An 18,784-nucleotide genomic window follows, 5' to 3' on the forward strand; every position below is an offset into this window, starting at 1 on the left:
CCGCCGTCAGCAGCCTCCCGGGGGGGCGCCACCCCGCCCGGCGCTCCAGGTAGCCGCGGCTGCAGCTGCCGGCCGTCGCAGCTGGCGCTCCCCGGCGGCCCGCGGGCTGGGGCGGGGGTGGGAGGGGGGCGTGCCCGCGGCCTCCGCCCCCCGCCCCGCCGCGGTGATGTCACAATCCCGGGCGGCCCGGGCGTTCCCGGGTCGGCTTCGAGTGCGGGGCCGCGAGCCGGCGATTGAAGCGGGCGGCTCGCTCCTGAGTCATGGACTTCCCCTGGCCCCTCCTCTACCGCGCCCACTCCCTCGCCGGGCCCCCCCGCAGGGGCTAGCGTTCGCGCCGCGGCTCCGAGGGGGTGGGCTGCTGGGAATGGCTGTTCCCCCTTCGGCTCCTCTGCCGTGCTCGCCCTGTTACCTGAGGAGGCAGACGTCTTGCCCGCAGTGCTCATGGGGCATGGAGGAGAAGGTGGCGGCCAGTGCGAGCTGCCGGGAGCCGCCAGGCCCCCCGAGGGCCGCCGCCGTCCCGTGCTTCGGCATATCCGTGGACCAGGACGACATCCTCCCCGGCGCCCTGCGCCTCATCCAGGAGCTGCGGCCGCATTGGAAGCCCGAGCAAGTTCGGACCAAGGTAGCAGAGCGGGTGCGGGGCCGGGGCTGGGGCCCTGCCGGGGCTGGAACGGGGATGCGGTGGACGTCTGTCCGTGCATCCTTCCGGGTGTCTGTCCCAAGGGTGCACGGCTCTTGCGCAGGAGAGGTTTGGAACGGTTTATGTGTGTATTTATTTCTCCATCTGTTTTGGTCCCTAAGCAAAGCGGGGGTCACGCCTCCTTCACCCCTCCACACACACCCCTTCTCTTGGGGCTCTCTCGGGCACGCTGGAGGTCCACCTGCCCACTGTCAGCACGCTGCACGCGGGCCCCACCCCCTGTCGCTGCGTGCTGGTGCCCCTGGCTGCCCAGAAGCGCGTTCCCAGCCAGCTCTGAAACCTGAGGAGGCAGTAACTTTTGAGGGAGCGCGCCTCCTCTACCCCCCCCTCGCCCTGCCACACACACACACAAACATTGCTACCCCCCATTCCCCCACCACACACACACACACACACAAACACACAAACATCTCCACTCCCCCCCCACTCCCCCGCCACAGACACACACACACAAACATACATTGCTCCCCTTCATCCTATGGTGGATCAAAGCCTTCAGGCTCTGTGCTCTCCTAGCCATGCCCATGAGCCACGCGGTAAAATTCTGGCTAGCACTGAGCTCCTGCACTGGGTGGAAACCCTCACCCACATCTCTGCAGGCTCAGGCTCGGCAGCCCCCACACAGGGCTCCTTCCCCACCCCCAGTTGGGCTCATTCTCAGGGACACAGGTGTGGGCAGAGCCTCCTACTGAGGAGCCATAGGCTGACTCCCTAGCTGACCTGCAGTCTCTGAAAAGAAGCCTTCACCTGCCCACCCATCCCCATCTCCTCTGGGGGCTGCCTGTGGAGGAAGGTGTCCCAAGAAGGGAGTGAATGTGGGGGGGTGAGGGGAACATGTGAATGCAGCTGGAGCTTACAGTTGTGCTAGAGTGGTAGGGGCTCCGGGCTGAAGGGCCTTCCCAATGGGGAAAGGCAGGATTCTGAGAAAGTGCAGGACCAGATATGGAGACTGACAGCCCTCTCCTTTTTCGGGTGGATGGGGGAGGTGGCATTGTCAACATAAAAGGCCCGGTTTGGTAGTAAGACTGCCAAGGCATCAATCACACAGGCCAGAGGTTAATTCCAGCACTGACCTAACATGACATCTGCTGGTCCCTCCCCTCTTTGGGCCTCAGTTTCCTCAGTTTCCCCACCTAAAATTGGTTCAGATGTCCTCTAAAGCCCCTTCCAGCTTTGTCACACTGTGCCCCATAAATTCCTCCTTGTCAACCTGTCCAGAGCCTGCTCTTCCAGCCCAGTGCCTTCTGTGTCCTCCAGTGTGGAACTTTGAGAGGCCCTAAGGACTTCTAACCACCAAAACCCTGGGGTGGGTGCCAACCCGTGTACCCTGCTTGTACCTCTGCCGCTGAATGGGACAAGTGGTACAGCAAAGAGCTCTCTGCCTGGCAGGTGGTGAGAGGCACCTGGGTCAGGATGTACTTATCCCCGGCAACTCCCTGCCCTCCTCTGCCACATTCTGGACCATGGGGGGTTTTTTCAGGTCTGGGATGGAGAAGGAAGGGGGAGGGGGTCATCTATCCACCAAGTAGTGTGGAAGTTCCTCCACCACCAAATCCCATCCACTAGGGGCAGACCCAGGAGATGTGAGTGTGTCTGGGCTGGACCCAAACCACCATTTTTGCCTTGAACTCTCTAGTCTCCTCTAAGCATTGGGGACATGGTAGAACATTAGGGACAGTTCTGAGCTCTTTTTTAAGTGGAAGGGCGTTCAACTGAACATCTTCTCCTTGAGTGGGGTGCCATGGGGAGAAACCAGAGAGACCCTGCCCTACCACCCATGGGCCACCCTCTCCCCATGCTAGCGCTTCACTGATGGCATCACCAACAAGCTGGTGGCCTGCTACGTGGAGGAGGACATGCTGGACTGCGTGCTGGTCCGGGTGTACGGGGAGCGGACAGAGCTGCTCGTGGACCGAGAGAATGAAGTCAGGAACTTCCAGCTGCTGCGAGCACATGGCTGTGCCCCCAAACTCTACTGCACCTTCCAGAATGGTCTGTGCTACGAGTACGTGCCAGGCATGGCCTTGGGACCCGAGCACATCCGTGAGCCCCGGCTCTTCAGGTGAGGAGGGTGCCCAGGGTACTCTTCACTCCACCTTGGGTTTTGACATCCTTGACCAGCTTCCTGGGTGTAGAGTATGGTCTGTGGATGAGAGTCATAAGATCTGTGAACTCCCTGAAATTTGCATGAAAAGTATGTGTGTGTTTATGTGCATTGCTTTGCAGAGAGAGACTATAGCTTTCTATAGATTGTCACTGGGTTCTGCTAGAAGGATGAGTTCTGGAGGACGACAGCAAGACTTTTGGTGAACATGGGACCAAAGGACTTGTTTCCCTAGGGATTAGCAGCAGGAATCTGCTTCCTGGCCCCATGCCTCAGCCCTCTGTCTACCTCACATCTGACCTGGAAACTTCTTGGAGCCTTGGAAATGAAATCTGAGCCCAGGGCACAGGGCTCCCTACTCCTCCCCTCCTTCTGCCAAGAGCCCAGGTGTGCAAGGAGAATGGGCCCCACCCAGGGGGAACATGGGTCTACCAGCCAAGGGAGACACCATCCCAATCTCTCTGACAAGGTGGAAACCTGGGTTTGGGGAGCTGCTGAGACTTCCTTCCAGAGGCTCATAGGAACCCATGGCCCCTGGGGAGATCCTCCCACTAAATACCTAGATGTGTAGGACCCAGGAACTAGACTTAACTTCCAAGTCCTGAGAATGCTGCTGTGGGGCCTGGAAGGTGGAGAACAAAAGAAGAGTCTCTCGTACACTCTGTCCTCTGACAGATGGCAGGGATGTTGGCAATATCCTCCTTCCTCCCCTTAAGGCCGCATCCCCGTGTGGAGGCACTCAGACTGTGGTGAGGCAGGCTGAAGCTTACGTCTGGCAGCAGGGACGGCAGTGCAGGGATCTCCTAGGACTGCTAGGATTTGTCCTGTCTGATCCAAGAAGGAGACCTCTGCATGCTCCCCTCACCTACCATTCAGTTAACCCTGAGTTAATACACTTGGCTCTATTTGCAAAGCCCATCCTGGCTGGCCCTCCAGGGAATTGGAGGAGGGGAATCTGAGAGCCCCTTCTTCATCCCATGCTCCTGAACACTGCCGCTGGGGCTGGTAGGGCCCCAGGATGTTCATGTTGAGTGTGCAGCTGGGTGTGTGTCTGCCTGGGGGAGGGAAGATATACAAACCTGTGCAAATGTCTTCTCATCCTCCAGTGGAACAGCTTCAGATGCACCCAGCTTGGAGATGTGAGGTCAGAGAAGGATAGGGGGCCCCGGTCCTGGCTTCTCCCACCATCCTCCTCCAGCTCTCTGTCAGACTTGTGCAAATAAGCTCTGATATTGGCAGGTTCTCACCACTCCCAGTCTCCCTCCACCTCTCTGTATCTGATGCTGTCACTCATTCTCCCGTGGAAACATTTACCATTGTCAGGAAGATTCAAGATGGATTTCAGGTGGATACCAAGAAGAACTTTGCATTTGGGGGAGGGCAAGGAATTGGGATAGATGTCGGAGGTGGGCCCTTCCTTAATGATTTTCCCAGGATAGACAATTATTTCTCTTGAGTGAAGGTGAGTCTCTGAGGTAAAGGCAAGGAAGGGAAAGCCTCTGCCCCCCCCATGTACCCCTGAACCTCACTCCTCAACCTCCTCCTGCTGAGGCTTTACAGCATAAAAATGCTGAGTGTTGAGGTTATTTTCATTGCTATTCCAGACAACAGCCCTATTGATATTCAAGGAAACACTCAGTTCATGCTCTGTTAGGAATCCTCCTTTGGGAAGGGAAGGCCTGGGTCTCAGGTCTGTTTCCCTGCCTTGCCTAAACCCTGGCTGGCTCCCTCCTGCCCCAGGCCTCCGGCCTCTGAAAGCACAGCCTTCATCTCTCACCCACTCGGTTGCTTCCGCGCCCCCTGCTCCCTCTACCCTTTAGGGGGTGGGAGGCTTGGAGGCTGGGGAATGTTCTGGAGGAGCCCCCAAATTGCCCCGTTATCCCGATAGGGTATGGCCTGCCCCTTCCCAGGGCCCAGCAAGGGGAGGGATTGCCACTGGAACAGTTCAGTAACAAGGTTTCAAACAGCCAGTGTCTTTGTTGTCTTTCCCAGCGATTATTATTCAAGCAACAGGCAGAGGCCGAAGGAAGCTTGAATGTTGGAAGCTTGGCAGACTGGTGGGGCGTGGGGCTCAAGAAGGGAGAGCTGGCAGGGGACGCGGAGGGCCCAGCCGGGACACGGGCTGTCGGGAGATGGGGTCCTTATCAAGACCCTCCCTCTCTTGCATCCTCCCCCACCCTCTCCCAGCAACCTTCCCCAGCCCTGCTTCCTCTCCCTACCGCCCCCTCCTTCTCTCCCAGGACCTTGGATAATGTCCACCCGAGAACTTGAAAATAGAACGCTGGTTTGTTTTGCGTCCTTGGCAGCCAGCCGCCAGCATCAACTCCCTGTGGCTGGGGAAGGGGCTGCCCTGGGCCAGCCTGCCTCCCCCCCCACCTTGGCCAGCCTGATAAGAGGCAGGCATTTCTTCCCTGCCTGGATCACCACCCCTGAGCCCTTGGTGGGGGGGGGCCCTGCACTCACCTCCCCCTGAGAGGAGGGGGAGTCCGGAGAGGAGAGGGTGAGCTGCCCTCATCCCCGGGTGTCCCGCTCTGTTTCCAGGGGTTGCAGTGGGTACAAGACCTTGGGGTGGGGCATTGTCTCTGACCTTTGTCCAACAGCCCACTGCTTTGCCCTTCTGCCCCCTGAAGCCACTCCAGCCATGGTCCTGGAAAGGGAGCTGCTGGGCTAAAGGTCTTATTTCCTATTCATGCCTTCTGCAGAGACCTTCCTTCTGCACAGTCTAGGGCTTCAAAGAGACTAATAGTCCCACACATGACCCTCTGGCTAGTCCATTAGAGCCCCTTTCAGACCAGGAGGAGATGAGCTGAGAGGGTTGATCACTGATACTCTCCTCTTCCTCTTTCTGCTGTAGGTTGATAGCCTTAGAAATGGCGAAGATCCACACCATCCATGCCAATGGCAGCCTGCCCAAACCCACACTCTGGCACAAGATGCACAATTATTTCACCCTGGTGAAGAATGAGATCAACCCCAGGTACAAAGATCTGGGAGGGTCCAAGGCTGCCACCGTCTCTACTGCCTTAATAAGACCCCCTCCTGCCCATCCTTTTGGCTCCAGCCCACCCTCACGGGAGGTTTAAGGACTCAGGTCCTGGGTTGGGGGCTGAGAGTTTCCTCTAACAGCTCCTTCAGACATGATTGCTAAGCCTCTACCTCTAAGCGGAGTTGGATTGATTGACTAAATCCCAGGAATTTAGAGCAGCAGTTTCATACCGATGTGCTCATTTGTCCTTGGGACTCCTGATTGTGGCAGGAACGAGGTTGGGGACAACACTTCATTTTACTTAAAGGGACATGAGGCTCAGAGACTAAGCGTTGCCCAATGTCTCAGGACTGGTCAGAGGCAAGGCTTCTGTTTCCCAGCCCAGGGCTCTTTCTACTTGACCTGACCTTGAGAAGGGCAGGGTCCTCTGAGAATGAGGGAAGGCTGAGTTCAAAGTCAGACTCAACCCATCAGCCAATAAATAAGCCCTCGGGACATCAAGGTTCTTGCTGCTTGCCTTGATCCTTCATATCCCCATGTGCCTTTGGGGTCCCTGCTCCCCACCTTGTTCAGATTGACAACTTGCTATTTCTATCACTGCACTTTCCAGGGAAGGAGGTATTCCACCCATCCTAAAATTGCCTTTCCTCAGATAAGATGGGGTTCCCTGAACTTTTCCTTAAACTCTCTGGCTGGCACTCTGAGAGTCCTGCTGGCCTTCAGATACCTGGCTCCCCAGCATGCCCTTCAGTGCTGAGAAAAGGATGGAGACATGGAGAAAAGGGTGAGGGTGCCCCTTTTCCTCTACAAAATTAAGCAGTAGTGAAATCTCTGATCCATAGATTGACTCCCCATTCCAAAAGTTTATGGACATAGAGTACAGTTGGGGCAGGGTGTCTTTTCCCCTCATTCTCAATGACAACACAATAATTAACTCTATCCCAATTGTGTGTCTCTGTTGTGCACACATACACACACCCTGTGCACATATGACTTTATCTGGATCCTCCCACTTAATGATTATCAAGCACTCCTTTGGGACTGTTTGTCTGAGATGGCCCAAGCCTGCCCTCTCTTTGACCATGTTTGGCCCTTCCATGTCATATGTTATCTCTGGGGACAAGGACTGCCTTCTCCCTTAGGACTAGAATTGCACGTTGAGAACAGGCTCCTCTGGTGTCTGAGCTGATAGGGCCCTCCTGATCACCCAGCCCACCCCCATCATTTGACAGATGGAAAACATTAGGCCCAGAGAGGGATGGTACTTGCCCAGGTCATTGCTGAACAGCGGCAGCTCAAGGACTAGAGTTCAGGCTTCCTGATGCTCAGGCGTGATCTTGATTCTGCATCTTCCTTTGACTATATTGCCAGCATGAAATCTTGGGGGTTAGGAAGGGGAGTGGTCCCTGGAGAAGAGCCGACTAACTTGTTTTGCTCATGTCACTCCTTTGACCTTGGGCAAATCAAGATGGTAACTTCTTTGAGCCTAACCTGCCCCAAAGCAGGGCAATGATAAGACATCACTTAATTAGATAAATCACCTTAAGTTTCAGTCATTTCCTAATAATACTGATTTATTCCTTCATTTCACAAACATTGATTGACTGAGATTTAAAACAACAAAATCATGAACACGACATTGGCCCTGTCCTCAAAGAGCTCAGGACATCTGCATGCATAGCTAGAAAACAAAGCAGGATGGGTAACTTATGCTGGGCGGGAGAACTAGGGAAAATCTTCCAGGTGGAGGTGGCACGGCAGAGATGAGAAGGGAAGCCACTTTAGGTAGAGGGGACAGCGTGAGCAAGGCCTGCTCAGTTATGATGAGTAGATGAGGTTGGCTGGAGCAGATATTTGGGAGGGCCAGGAGGGGTCATGGGAGGTGGGGCCTCAGAGGTGAGTTAGAGCCAGATTGCAAAGCCTTACATGCCAGGTTAAGGAGCCAAGATTTAATTTAGCAAGCACTGGAAAGTTGTTGAAGGTGTTTGAGCCAGAAAGTAACCTGATCAGGCCTGTGGTTTAGGAAGAAAGCTCTGCCAGCATTGTGAAAGACAGATGAGGGGAGTGGGGGATTTGAGGTAGGGAGACCAGCTGGGGGATGTCATAATTGAATGGGCAATTGAAAGGTTCCCAAACTTTGAGCATAAGATCCCCCTGAGGTGCTTGCTGAGTGCAGATTCCCTGGAGATTGATTGGGAGGTCTTGCATTAGACCACAGGAATCTGTATTTTGACATGCTCTCCAGGTGATTCTTAGGCAGGTGGTCAAGGGACCATGTTTTTGAGGAACATGTTCTTAGGGCAGCTTCATTGGTGGGAATGGAAACCAGGGGAATGGAAACCTTATGGAGATAGGTTCAGTAGCCTTGGTGTTTGGTTGCATATGGGGGTGAGGCCTGGAAGTGTCCAAGGTGGTCAGAAGAATGGGAGGCTGATGATTGACTCAGGGGCATCAGGAGGAGATGCTGCTTGCTTGCTTGGTGTGAGGGCCAAGGTGAAGAATGAAAACACTTAGAAAGTGCACTGTAGGAGAAAGTGGTTTTGTTCTGCCCAGATCTGCAGGGGGCCCTGAGAGCTGGAGGGGACACTTGCCAGGTAGCAGTGCCTTCATCTGGAGGAACCCTGAAGCTTCCTGGTGAGGTTCCCTGGCCCCTTCCAGTCCCTCCTGCCATCTCTGAGGGACAAAGGGGTAGGAGGAACAGTTGCCACCCTCACAGCCTTGAAAGAGTCTGGTGGGGTCAGGACCAGAGGGAGCAAAGCTGGTGATGTTTCCAGTGCTCAGGGGAGGCAGGCAGGGCTGCTGAGTGAGGACGTGCAGGGAGGTAGGAGGCTTAGGTTGTTCCCACACTAACCATCTGTGCGGCCTTGGGCTGGGGTAGGATGGGGTCAGACGGAAGTCAGGGACTGGGCAGCGGGCATCTTAGATGTTAAAGACAGGTTTTCAGGCTGGGACCTGGGTAAACCGAAGGCAGCTTCCTAATTCTTATCTTCTGATGGTCTCCAAGGGGTGAAAAAAGAATCTTTTTTTTTTTTTTTTTTTGAAGTTAGCTTCTTAAAGGGAGCCAAGATTGAAATGCATCTTATGCAGACCTGCCAGCACAGATAAGCTCCAATGAGGATGAGGGAAGGCTTCCCCACCGAGCATGCCCCCAGATCACTCCTCCCAGCAGACCCCCAGGTCTCAGACTGCCCTTTGCTGAGCCTCTGACATGAACTGGGGCTTTCAGGAGGGTTTGCGGCCTTCACCAGCAGGAGGCTCCTGGGACAGGCCGAGGCTGCTTTCCCTGGATATGTGGAAGTTGAGGCTTCAGCTCGAGAGACATCTGGAGTCTGAGAGGAAGGCTTTCCTCTTCCCTGAGCCTCAGTTTCCCCATGGGGTTGGACTGGGTGACCTAAGAGCCTTTTCAGCTCTGACCGTCTGTGAGCCTATGACTTCGGGACACGGATCCAAGGCCGGGGGGAAGCCTCCTGCTCTTCCTTTCCTAGGTGGGAACATGGGGGCACCCTAGTCACTGAACACCATTCCTCTGGGCTGGGGTGTGGGGGTGGCTGGTCTGTCCTGTGGAAGGTCAGAGAGGGGACCTCTCATTCTCATCTTCCCGGGCATGTTCTCACTGCCCTGAGAGGCAAACCGGAGGCACATGAGTGGAGATAAAAGCCGGGCCCCCTCCCCTCCACCCATTGGTGGTTCTGGGTTTTTAAGGCCTGTGCTAACTATTTGGCTTTGTCAGCACACAGACTTGTTCAAAGTTCAGAGCATCTGAGCACAGCGTGCCCTCACCAAACTTCCACGTGGTGGTTGATAACTCCATTGATTGGCTGATTCATTCATTCTTCAACAAATATTTCTTTCAGCCAGAATGCTGTGTGTTGTGGGGAGGGGCTGGGGCTGAAGGAGGGCAGCACTGGTGCATCTTTGTTCCTGCCCTCAAGTTGCCCACACAGGGTCTGGCGGGGGTCCGGGTCAGAGAAACATGCACCATGGTTCAAGGTGGGAGGAGTGCGTTCTTGTGGAGCTGCAGAGCAAGTGCTCTTGATTTAAAGGCCCCAATACTCTGTGTGAGAGTGAGCCCACAAAGTAATTTGTTTGCTTTCTACATGGGCCTGGGTGGCCTGTCTGTGAGAGGAGAGGTTAGACCAGGTGACCTCTGGATCCTTTCCACCTGTGGCCCACCAGGACGTACCTCGGCCTGCTCAAAAGAGCTCCATCACAAGCCCTCTTGCCAGGACTCTGTTATTCCTCACTGGAGGAAGTTTGGAAAGAGAGTCTTGATTTAGAGAGCTACACCTTGTCCTAGGAACTTTTCCTAGCATTCTGAGATGACCTAAGACAGGTCTGTTTTGCATCTTGCCCCAGTGGCCAGGCTGCCTTTATTTTCTCTTAGCCTGGAATGATTGGGTTTGGATGCTCATTCCACCTCCTGGGTCCTTTCCCTGTGCCTCCGTACTTACCTCCTTATCCCTTTTACATAATAGCAGGGATGCCATTCAGCTGGTGACTTTTATGCTTGGCAAAATGCACATGTTTTAATCAGCCTAGAGTAGCCACAGGAAGTCAGAAGCCTTAATGCCACCTTTCAGATGATGAAAGTGAGGGTCTGAGAGGTCTGCCATTTGTCCAAGATCCCTCTGCAGTGACAGGTAGGGATGAGACGAGAGCCCAGGGCTCTTGAGGCCAAGCACCTGCTTGTCTGCTGCCTGCCCTCCCTCCCCCAGCCATCCTTCTTGCCATTGTCCAGCTTTTCTGCAGATGTCCCCAGGGTAGAGGTGTTGGAACAGGAGCTGGCCTGGCTGAAGGAGCACCTGTCCCAGTTGGACTCCCCCGTGGTGTTTTGCCACAATGACCTGCTCTGCAAAAACATCATCTACGACAGCACCAAAGGTACGGCATCTCTGGCCCTGGCTGGACAGCAGCAGGGCTTGGGCTCGTTGGTCATCTGGCTCCGGGATTGTGTTCTTTGGGCTGGCACTTAGACAAGCAAAAGGAAACCTTCTGGTTTAGGTCTTAAGTTACTTTGTAACTCAAAGGAGAGGAAGGGGAAAAAGGAAACAAGATATTCCACTTTGAAAAAGCTCTATCTAGAAAGAACTCAGAACCATGATTTGTGGAGGCCCTCAACATAGGGCATCCAAGCCACTCCTCCCCGCAGTGCACTGGGCTTCCAGAGAGAAGGCCTTCCCTAGGAGAGAACCTCCTTGTGTTCCTGATGAGGCTTCACCTACAGGGAGTTCGTAGCTTTATTTCTGACCCTCTGCCATGCTGAGAGCAGATGTCTTTAGAACCTGAGGATCCAGAGTGTGAGAGAGATACCTGGAGCTAGGGGAAGAGCAGATAGATGGATAGATGGAAGGAGGCAGCTTAGAAGATCAGGCCAGGAAGCTGGAGAGGCCAGTAAGAGTCAGTGGGTTCATTCCAGAAGTCCAGGGAAGCATAGCCAGGCACTATTCCAGATGTCCTGGGAACAACCCTCATTGCTTCTTCTCTACCTCATAGGTCATGTACGGTTCATTGACTATGAATATGCTGGTTACAACTACCAAGCTTTTGACATTGGCAACCATTTCAATGAGTTTGCAGGTGAGAGGGGCATTCCTATTTGACCAGGTCCAGGGGGAGCATGAGAGAGGGGTCTCTACTAGGTGGGTGGAGGGTCAACAGCCCCTGTGCTCCGGGATATTGCAGCTTGAGAGGGGAAGACACAGCCTGCCTTTAGAAAGCTCCATATACACAGAACAGACCTCTGCTAACCCATATGGCAATTGGGTATGGCATATGTACCCTCTCATGATCTCTGAGAGGACTTGGCTCGGCAGGTGAATAAGAAGAAAACCCCCTCCTCTGAGCAGACTCAGTTCACGCCAGCCTGGCCAGCAGGGCGCAGGATGACATCGGTCCCCACTCGCCCCCTTGTCCACACTCTTTTATGCCGAGCACAACCTGAACAAACATAAGGGCCCTTCACAGAGATAAGGAACAGAACAAACTCTAAGTAGTTATTTGCCTGGTGGTCTGATGAGAGTAATCTAGGTGTGTACTCTGCAACTTGACTCTACAAGTTGCAACCTTGGCTTTGCTGCTTACTAGCTGTGACCCTTGGGCAGGTTACTTACCCTTTCTGTGTCTGTAAAATGGAGATAATAGTACCTACTTTTGTAGTGTTGATATGAGGTATATATATATGTATACATATACATTCATACACATACACTCATACACTTAGAACAGTATGATGTGCATACTAAGCATCATGTAAGTGTATGCTGCTATTAGGTAAGGAAGCTTTCCTGCAGCTGGGAGACTGGAGCAAGAATGGAAGTGGTTAGATGAGGGGAATGTTTTCTGGGAGTCACAATTGTTCTATAAAGGCATGGCATGTGCAGAGGAGCTATTTGTGTAAAAGGAGCAGGGCAGGATTTTCTGGCTTGAGGGTTTCTTAATTGTTGAAAACAATCAGATGGGACCAAGGAGGCAACTCATGGTTGTAGCTGGCCACTGGGGCTGGAGGGGCATCCTCAGGCTGGCAGTGTAGGATATTCAGTATGGCGTGGCCAGCCACTGTGGCTTAGGATAGTGAGGCAGGCCCAGGGCAACTGGAGAGACACCCCTGGCCCAGCCTCAGCCACTCCCCAGCAGGAGCCAGGCCAGTCATGTGCCTTCTGGGACCCCAGGCAACCATCTGTCAAGCAGTGACTGTACCTGAAGGTGTGACTCCCGGCAGCAGCCACCACCTGCACCCGGTAACCCCAAGGGATGATGGGGCCTCAGCTGGGCTGAGCAGCTGAGCTTTGGGGCATGGAGCAGAGGCTGGCACCAGCAGGGCACTGGGCATTCTCCTCCCAGAAGGGATCATTCTTAAGCATTTTAAGTCCTTCTCACCTACCACGCAGAGCAAAGTCCAGCTGGAATTTTTCCAAAAGGCAGATTGCATCCTGTTCCCAAGCTGAGAATGGAGAAGGAAGTATTCAGCATGGGGGAAAGATAAGAGAGAATAGGAGCTGGGGAGAAGGACCTCTTGGGTTCCCTGGAGGAGGGAAGACACTGGCCTGGGAGTTGGGAGATGAGAGTTCCAACCCTGCTCCTGCCTCTAATTGACTGTATGACTTTGGACAAATCCTCTCTTCTCTCTGCACATTAGTTTCTTCATTTGCCCAGGGAGATTTGTTTCCAGCCATAGCCTTGGGCACCAGGAAATAGTGTGTTCCTCCAGGGATACAGGGGAAGCTTGAGAAAGACAAGAAGGAAAGAAGAGGGGAAGTCACCCAGTCTTGGTCCTATCTTAAATAAACTGCTTCTTTCTGTACTAGCTCTTCACTCTTCCTGAAGCCAGGGCCTCTGCCGCCATGCCCAGGATGCAGCTGGTGCATACTAAGCTGGCAGCTTTACGACTCCTAGAAAGTTGGGGCTAGAAGGAATTGGAGCCATCTAGTCCAGGGCTCCAAGCCAGGCTGCATGTCAGAATTATCTGAGGAAGTGGACAGAGCGGCAGTGCCTGGGAATCTATATTTTTACCAAGCTCTCCAGGGGATATTTTTGAGTAGCCATCTCAGCAAGCTGAGAAGCAATGCTTGAGACCCACACCAGTCCATTTGCTTACATGATAAATGAAGAAATATAGGCCAGTGAGAGGAAAGACGGGTTGAGGGTCAGCTGGAGGTTAGCATTAGGCCTGTGACGCTAGGATCCCTGACTATCTGAGTGCCTCCTTCATGCCCAGCCTTGTATGGGGCAGTGGAGATGCTAAGGTGCTGGCCAAGACTGCTCGTCCCCTACCTTTCCTTCCCAGGAAAGTGCCTTTCCCCTCAATTAGTCCCTGCTTTCCTCAACCCCACTGAAAGCAGTGTCCCCCAGCTGGGATGGGGCAGACCCTCCATATATCAGATGGGTTTGGGTGTCAAAGCAGCTGCATTCCCAGGGCTGCCTCTGTGGCCACAGCCCCGCTGGAGGATGCAGGTCAAAGAAGATGGAGGTTTTGAGGGGAGAAGGAAACCATGGGGTCTCCTTCTTCTGCCTGGCCTCCTCCCCATCAGGTGTGAATGAGGTGGATTACTGCCGGTACCCGGTGCGGGAGACACAGCTGCAGTGGCTCCGCTACTACCTGCAGGCACAAAAGGGGATGGCTGTGACCCCCGGGGAGGTGGAGAAGCTCTACGTGCAAGTCAACAAGTTTGCCCTGGTAAGTGCTTGGGACCCAGAGGGGGCAGGGAAAGGAGGACCAGGGGGGAGGCCCGCAACCCACCCCCAGCCTCTGACCCTCCTGCAGCCTTGTGGTGGAGGAGGAGGCAGAGTCCAAGGTCAGGTGTGAGGTCCTGGGACATGCACCGTGCTGCTCCTGAGCCCCACACTAGAGGTGACATTCAGAAAGTCATCGTAGGCATCCCCTTATTTCTAAGATGCCCTGTTCCCTGCTCCCCCCATCAGGCCTAGGTTCTCTGCTTCCTAGAGAAATACTTCCAAGAAAGATTCTGCTGCCTTTTCCAGCTTCCTATTTTAGCAGTTCTCTCATTTGGACAAGTGGTTCTTTCTGCTGTCTAACCTCAGTCTTTCATGCTGCAGTTAAACTCATCTCTTCCTTTTTTTTTTTTTTTTTCTTTTTTTCCCACCTTCAGAGGAGATAGAGAATGCCAGGCTCTAATCCTCCCTGTTAGCTATCTCCATTGACTCAGAACTCTGTGTAAGCCTTTCCCATCAGGTCGTGCCTGCTCATATTGCTGTGCTGTCAGTTCTCTATTGTGAGTGCTGCTTGTCCAAGATTCATGGTTCACACCAGGTCTGCACAGGTGTGTGCCAAGGGGATTGCTAACTAGTCTTCTTAATGTCAGCCATGCATAAGCAAGAACACAAGTCAGCTGCCCTGAAATGCCACAATACATAATAGAGCTAAATAAAATCTTTACTTATTTGTGACTTTGGATTGCCTATTCTATTTTCCTCATTGGCACAAAACCTATTTTCCATCAGGTACTTCTTTGAAAGTGTTCCATCCATGCTTCGTCTTGCTAAATATTTTAGTAATCAATCATACTTGCTAATTGAACTATGCCCCCTTTTAAGTCATGAAAAGAGAAGAAAGTGGAGGGAGATATTTCATAACCAGCCCCCTAAATGAGCAGGACTTTTGGGTGTTAGAGCCATGAGGCTTGGGGACCCTTGCCTGGAAAAGTAATAGTATCACTGCTGTTTGTTCAGGGGTACCAGGAAGCGACATCTCTCTGGCTTCTTGAGCCTGGGGCGACCTGGGGCCCTGTGGGCACCTCTGGCTACAGGGAAATTGGAGTTTAATGCTCAGTCAATGCCCCGACTTGGGTCTTGTTCCCAGGTCTAGACCCGTTCTCCATCCCTGACCCTGGACGGGAAAAGGGGTGGAGTGGTCAGTTTATGGGCTCTTCCAGTGAACTAGCCCCCTGGTGACCTGGTGGAGTTAGCAGCCAGGGCACTGGTGACCATCACTCTCACCGTCCCCTTTACCCTGCTGTGGAGTACTGGCCCCTCCGCTGGCCGGGTGGCCTGAGCTCATCCTGGACACCTTGGCCTTGAAGACTTGGGGAGGTTCCCCTGGGTAGGGGAGAGGCCACTGGTGGAGTCGGGGTCCTGCTTAGGCTGAGAGAACAAGCTGAAAGCCCTAGAAGCAGGCTAGTAAAGGGTTAAGGGGTTCCAGTAGGACAGCATTTAATAACTTGAGCTTATTTGAAGATTTTTGTATTGACTCTTTAATTAAAGGAAACATCTCAGGAAGGTGGTTAATCAGTGGGGTATTAAAGTCTTGTCTTCAGCTGAGTCCCTTCCCCCACCACACCCCGGGAGGCAGACACCTGGGACCGAGGCAGACCCGGCTCTGCTCACCTTTGGGAGCACTCCTCCAAGGGGTGGAGGCCCAAAATGCTGTCTGGTAACTTAGCCTCAAGAATTTCCCCAGGCTGTGCTGGGCAGCCCCCACCGACTCAGGTCCCTGCCAGGTGCCCGGCTCCGTGTGCCCCAGAGTGGCTGTGTCTCCAACTGTGTCAGGTCCATGACAGGCATGGGGGGATCCCTGCACTGACCCTCTCTGCCTTGTTTCCAGGCATCTCACTTCTTCTGGGCGCTCTGGGCCCTCATCCAGAACCAGTACTCTACCATCGACTTCGATTTCCTCAGGTGAGTGCAGGGGATGGTGGGGAAGCAGGCCAGGGTTTGGGGGCAAAGGGCAGCCCAGAGAGAAAGCTGAGGCCATCTGGGCCCCTGCCAGCCCCCCATTTCCAGTGAGGTCACTGCTGCCGGGGAGGCCTGGGGAAATGCAGGAGACCAGAGCTCTGACCCCGTCCCCTCTGGCCTGGGAGGATGTTTGACTTTACCCTACTCCATCCTCTGCCCCTGCCCTGCTGCCAACACTCTTAATCCTGATGGTGAATAGCCTGGTGGTGAGTGGAATTACAGAATATAGCTCTGAAAGATCATGAGTTCATTGTCATTGTACAGCAGAGGAGAGTTCCAGGGAGTGGAAGTGACTTGCTAGGTCCCTCAGGCAATTTCGTGTTTACTATGCTGCCTCCCTGCATGGGGTTTCAGACCCAGCCACTCCTCCAGTGGCTGCTGCAGATAGACTTGGGATGATACAGGGATGATGCTCTTGAATATTGAGAATTTGGGGGTGGGTGGGCATCAAGGTGCATGTGTCCCTAAGGGCTGAGAATCATTTCTTTCTCTAGCTGGTCTAGTCCCTCTCCTTTCCCCCTTTCTCCACACCTGCTGTCAGCTGAAAGGGAATCACTGCCCCTTGCTCCAAAATTTTCACAACCAAGTCTCTGAGGACTGTGTGAAGGATATGATTGCTTCTTGCAGGGATACTAGGAATGGGATAGTAGCCGGGTCTGCCTCGGTCCCAGGTTTCTGCCTCCCAGGCTGTGGTGGGGGAAGGGACTCAGCTGAAGTGTGTTTTAAGATGAAGACAAGACTTCAGTACCCCACTGATTAACCACCTTCCTGTGATGTTTCTTTTAATTAAAACTCTGAGCTGCCCCCTGCCTCAAATCAGCCCAGGCTGGGTTGACTTTCCAGACCTGCCCAGGCCTACCTCAGCCCACATGGGCTTAGAGCTGGGGAGAAGCTTTCCTCATGATGCAAGAACCTCTGGCTGGGCCCACCCGGCTTCCCTCCTCACGCCCCGCTTCCTTCCGGCAGGTACGCAGTGATCCGATTCAACCAGTACTTCAAGGTGAAGCCTCAAGTGTCGGCCTTGGAAATGCCAAAGTGACCAGCGTTCCCCACCCTCCCCTACCCATATGCCTGGCTGGCCTGCTCTCCAGGGCTCAGTTCTGCTCTGGGACCCGCAGCCTTGGACATCGTGGGAGAGGGGACAGGTGGGTGACCAGGGAGGAGGCCCTGCCCCTGCCACCCACCCCCTGGTCAAAGCCGCTGTAGACCTCATTCTCCTGTTTGGAGGGGCTGATAGGACCCGACTCTGGGGGAGAAGTGCCTACAGACAGCCAGGGGCCACCATCCCTGGAAACCACAGCCTCCCCAGTCCCAGACTGTGCTGGACCCTGGGCTGCCTTAGATGTGTCTTTGACCCTTCCTGGCTGGGGAGGAGGGGAAGGTGGGAGAGCTCCTTTCTACCTCCAGTGCCCCGAGTCTCCCCCTGCATGCCCCATGTGGGAGGTGCTGAGCCTCAAACCAGCCTCGTGCTGACTGACCGATGGATGTACCTAACTTGGGGGGAGGGGGGCCGGTCTAGAACTGGGCATGATGGCTCCCCCAGCAGCCGCCTCACCTGAGACCCCTTTCTCCAAGCCAAGTCCCATCAAATAACCCCACTCCCCAAACCTCAGCCTGAGGAAACATGTTCCCTTCCAGTGCCCTTTCTGCCCCTGGGCTTGTGTCTGTCCCTCTCCAGCCTGCTGGGAGGGAAGGAAAGGGGGCAGTGAGGACCTGGGTTCCCAAGCCCAGCTCTGTTGGGTGCTGTGGCTTGGCTGAAGATGAAACCAAGGGTGGAGCGGCCAGAGCAGGAGCCAGCAGCCTTTCTGCCTTGTCCTCCCCACCCCCAGGCCCTCATTCCCAACAGTCTGACTCTCCATCTCCAACTTCTGTCCCGAAGCTGATGCTGGATCTTCCCACCTGGGAATGACGAGTGGGAGTCGGGGGCCAGGGTCCAGGGGTCGGCATGCAAGAGCCTGGGTGGGGTTGGGATTGTGAAGGTGCTGGGCTTGCGGCCCCTACTGCCCAACGACCACGACCTACACTTCCTTTCTGCCCTCCCAGCGTCTTAGGGCCATCCTGGCTCTGGCCCACAGAATTATTTGTTTGTAAATTATCGTGGTTTTCTGCATTAAAATGGCCATTTCTGGAACTGCGGTGTGGAGCGATGGCATGGATTTGGAAGGTGGGCTTGGTCTCCTGCGGTGGAGGGCTGACGCTCCCTAGACCCGGGGAGCCAAGGTGGGCATCCCCTTGGGCTTTGCTCTCTGCTAAGTCGAGGTGGCAGCCTGCACCTCTGAGGTAGGGGCAGGGTCTGCACACCATCCCACCTCAGTGCCCAGCTCAGAAAGCTCCAGGGCTCCTAGTTTAGGGTAGACCTGGGCAGGCCTGGTGGTGTCAAAGCTTCTCTGCTTTTGATTGTCTTGCTAGAATAAGCTGAACCTGATGGAGTACTACGAGAATTCTAGCCTACCAAGGTGATGAAGCCCTGAAATCCTGAAGGACTTTTTCCTTGACCGTCTCTGGCTCCCAGCTCCTGGGTGTAGGAAAGGGGCAGCTGCTCTGCCTGACAATGGGCAAAGATGATTTCTGAAATCAACCCATCACTTTCTCAGAAGGCCAGTGGAAGGGGTGAGCAGGAACTCCAAGGCGAGAAGGAGTGCCCCTCTCAGCAGCCCCGGTGGCTGCTGCTGCCTCTGGAAGGCCATGGGACTTGCCCAACACCCCGAGGGGCAGCTGTAGTGACAGCAGCAGCTGCCTGCCAGGTGGAATCTGGCTGTTTGACTTTGGCCTGCAGAAATCCCAGGGTGCCATGGTAACTAGAGCT

General features: G+C 54.4%; 1 protein-coding gene across 1 annotated transcript; it reads left to right on the top strand.

The window, feature by feature from the left end:
* Positions 1-60: 60 nt before the first annotated feature.
* ETNK2 (ethanolamine kinase 2) lies at positions 61-17,152 on the top strand. The gene is made up of 8 exons (XM_037824981.1): positions 61-622; positions 2,503-2,762; positions 5,659-5,781; positions 10,529-10,671; positions 11,284-11,367; positions 13,818-13,963; positions 15,848-15,921; positions 16,945-17,152. The coding sequence occupies exons 1-8, from the start codon at positions 167-169 to the stop codon at positions 17,015-17,017; spliced, it is 1,359 nt and encodes a 452-aa protein (XP_037680909.1). The 5' UTR covers positions 61-166; the 3' UTR covers positions 17,018-17,152.
* The last annotated feature ends 1,632 nt before the right edge of the window (positions 17,153-18,784 follow it).

Source organism: Choloepus didactylus, chromosome 2 (assembly GCF_015220235.1).
Source record: "Choloepus didactylus isolate mChoDid1 chromosome 2, mChoDid1.pri, whole genome shotgun sequence".
In the NCBI taxonomy this organism is placed as follows: Eukaryota; Metazoa; Chordata; class Mammalia; order Pilosa; family Megalonychidae; genus Choloepus; species Choloepus didactylus.

Coding starts and splice junctions, on each gene's coding strand:
- ETNK2 (XM_037824981.1), top strand. CDS start 167: ATGTCACAATCCCGGGCGGCCCGGGCGTTCCCGGGTCGGCTTCGAGTG. Junction 10,672..11,283: donor CATCTACGACAGCACCAAAG/GTACGGCATCTC, acceptor TCTACCTCATAG/GTCATGTACGGTTCATTGAC. Junction 11,368..13,817: donor CCATTTCAATGAGTTTGCAG/GTGAGAGGGGCA, acceptor CCTCCCCATCAG/GTGTGAATGAGGTGGATTAC.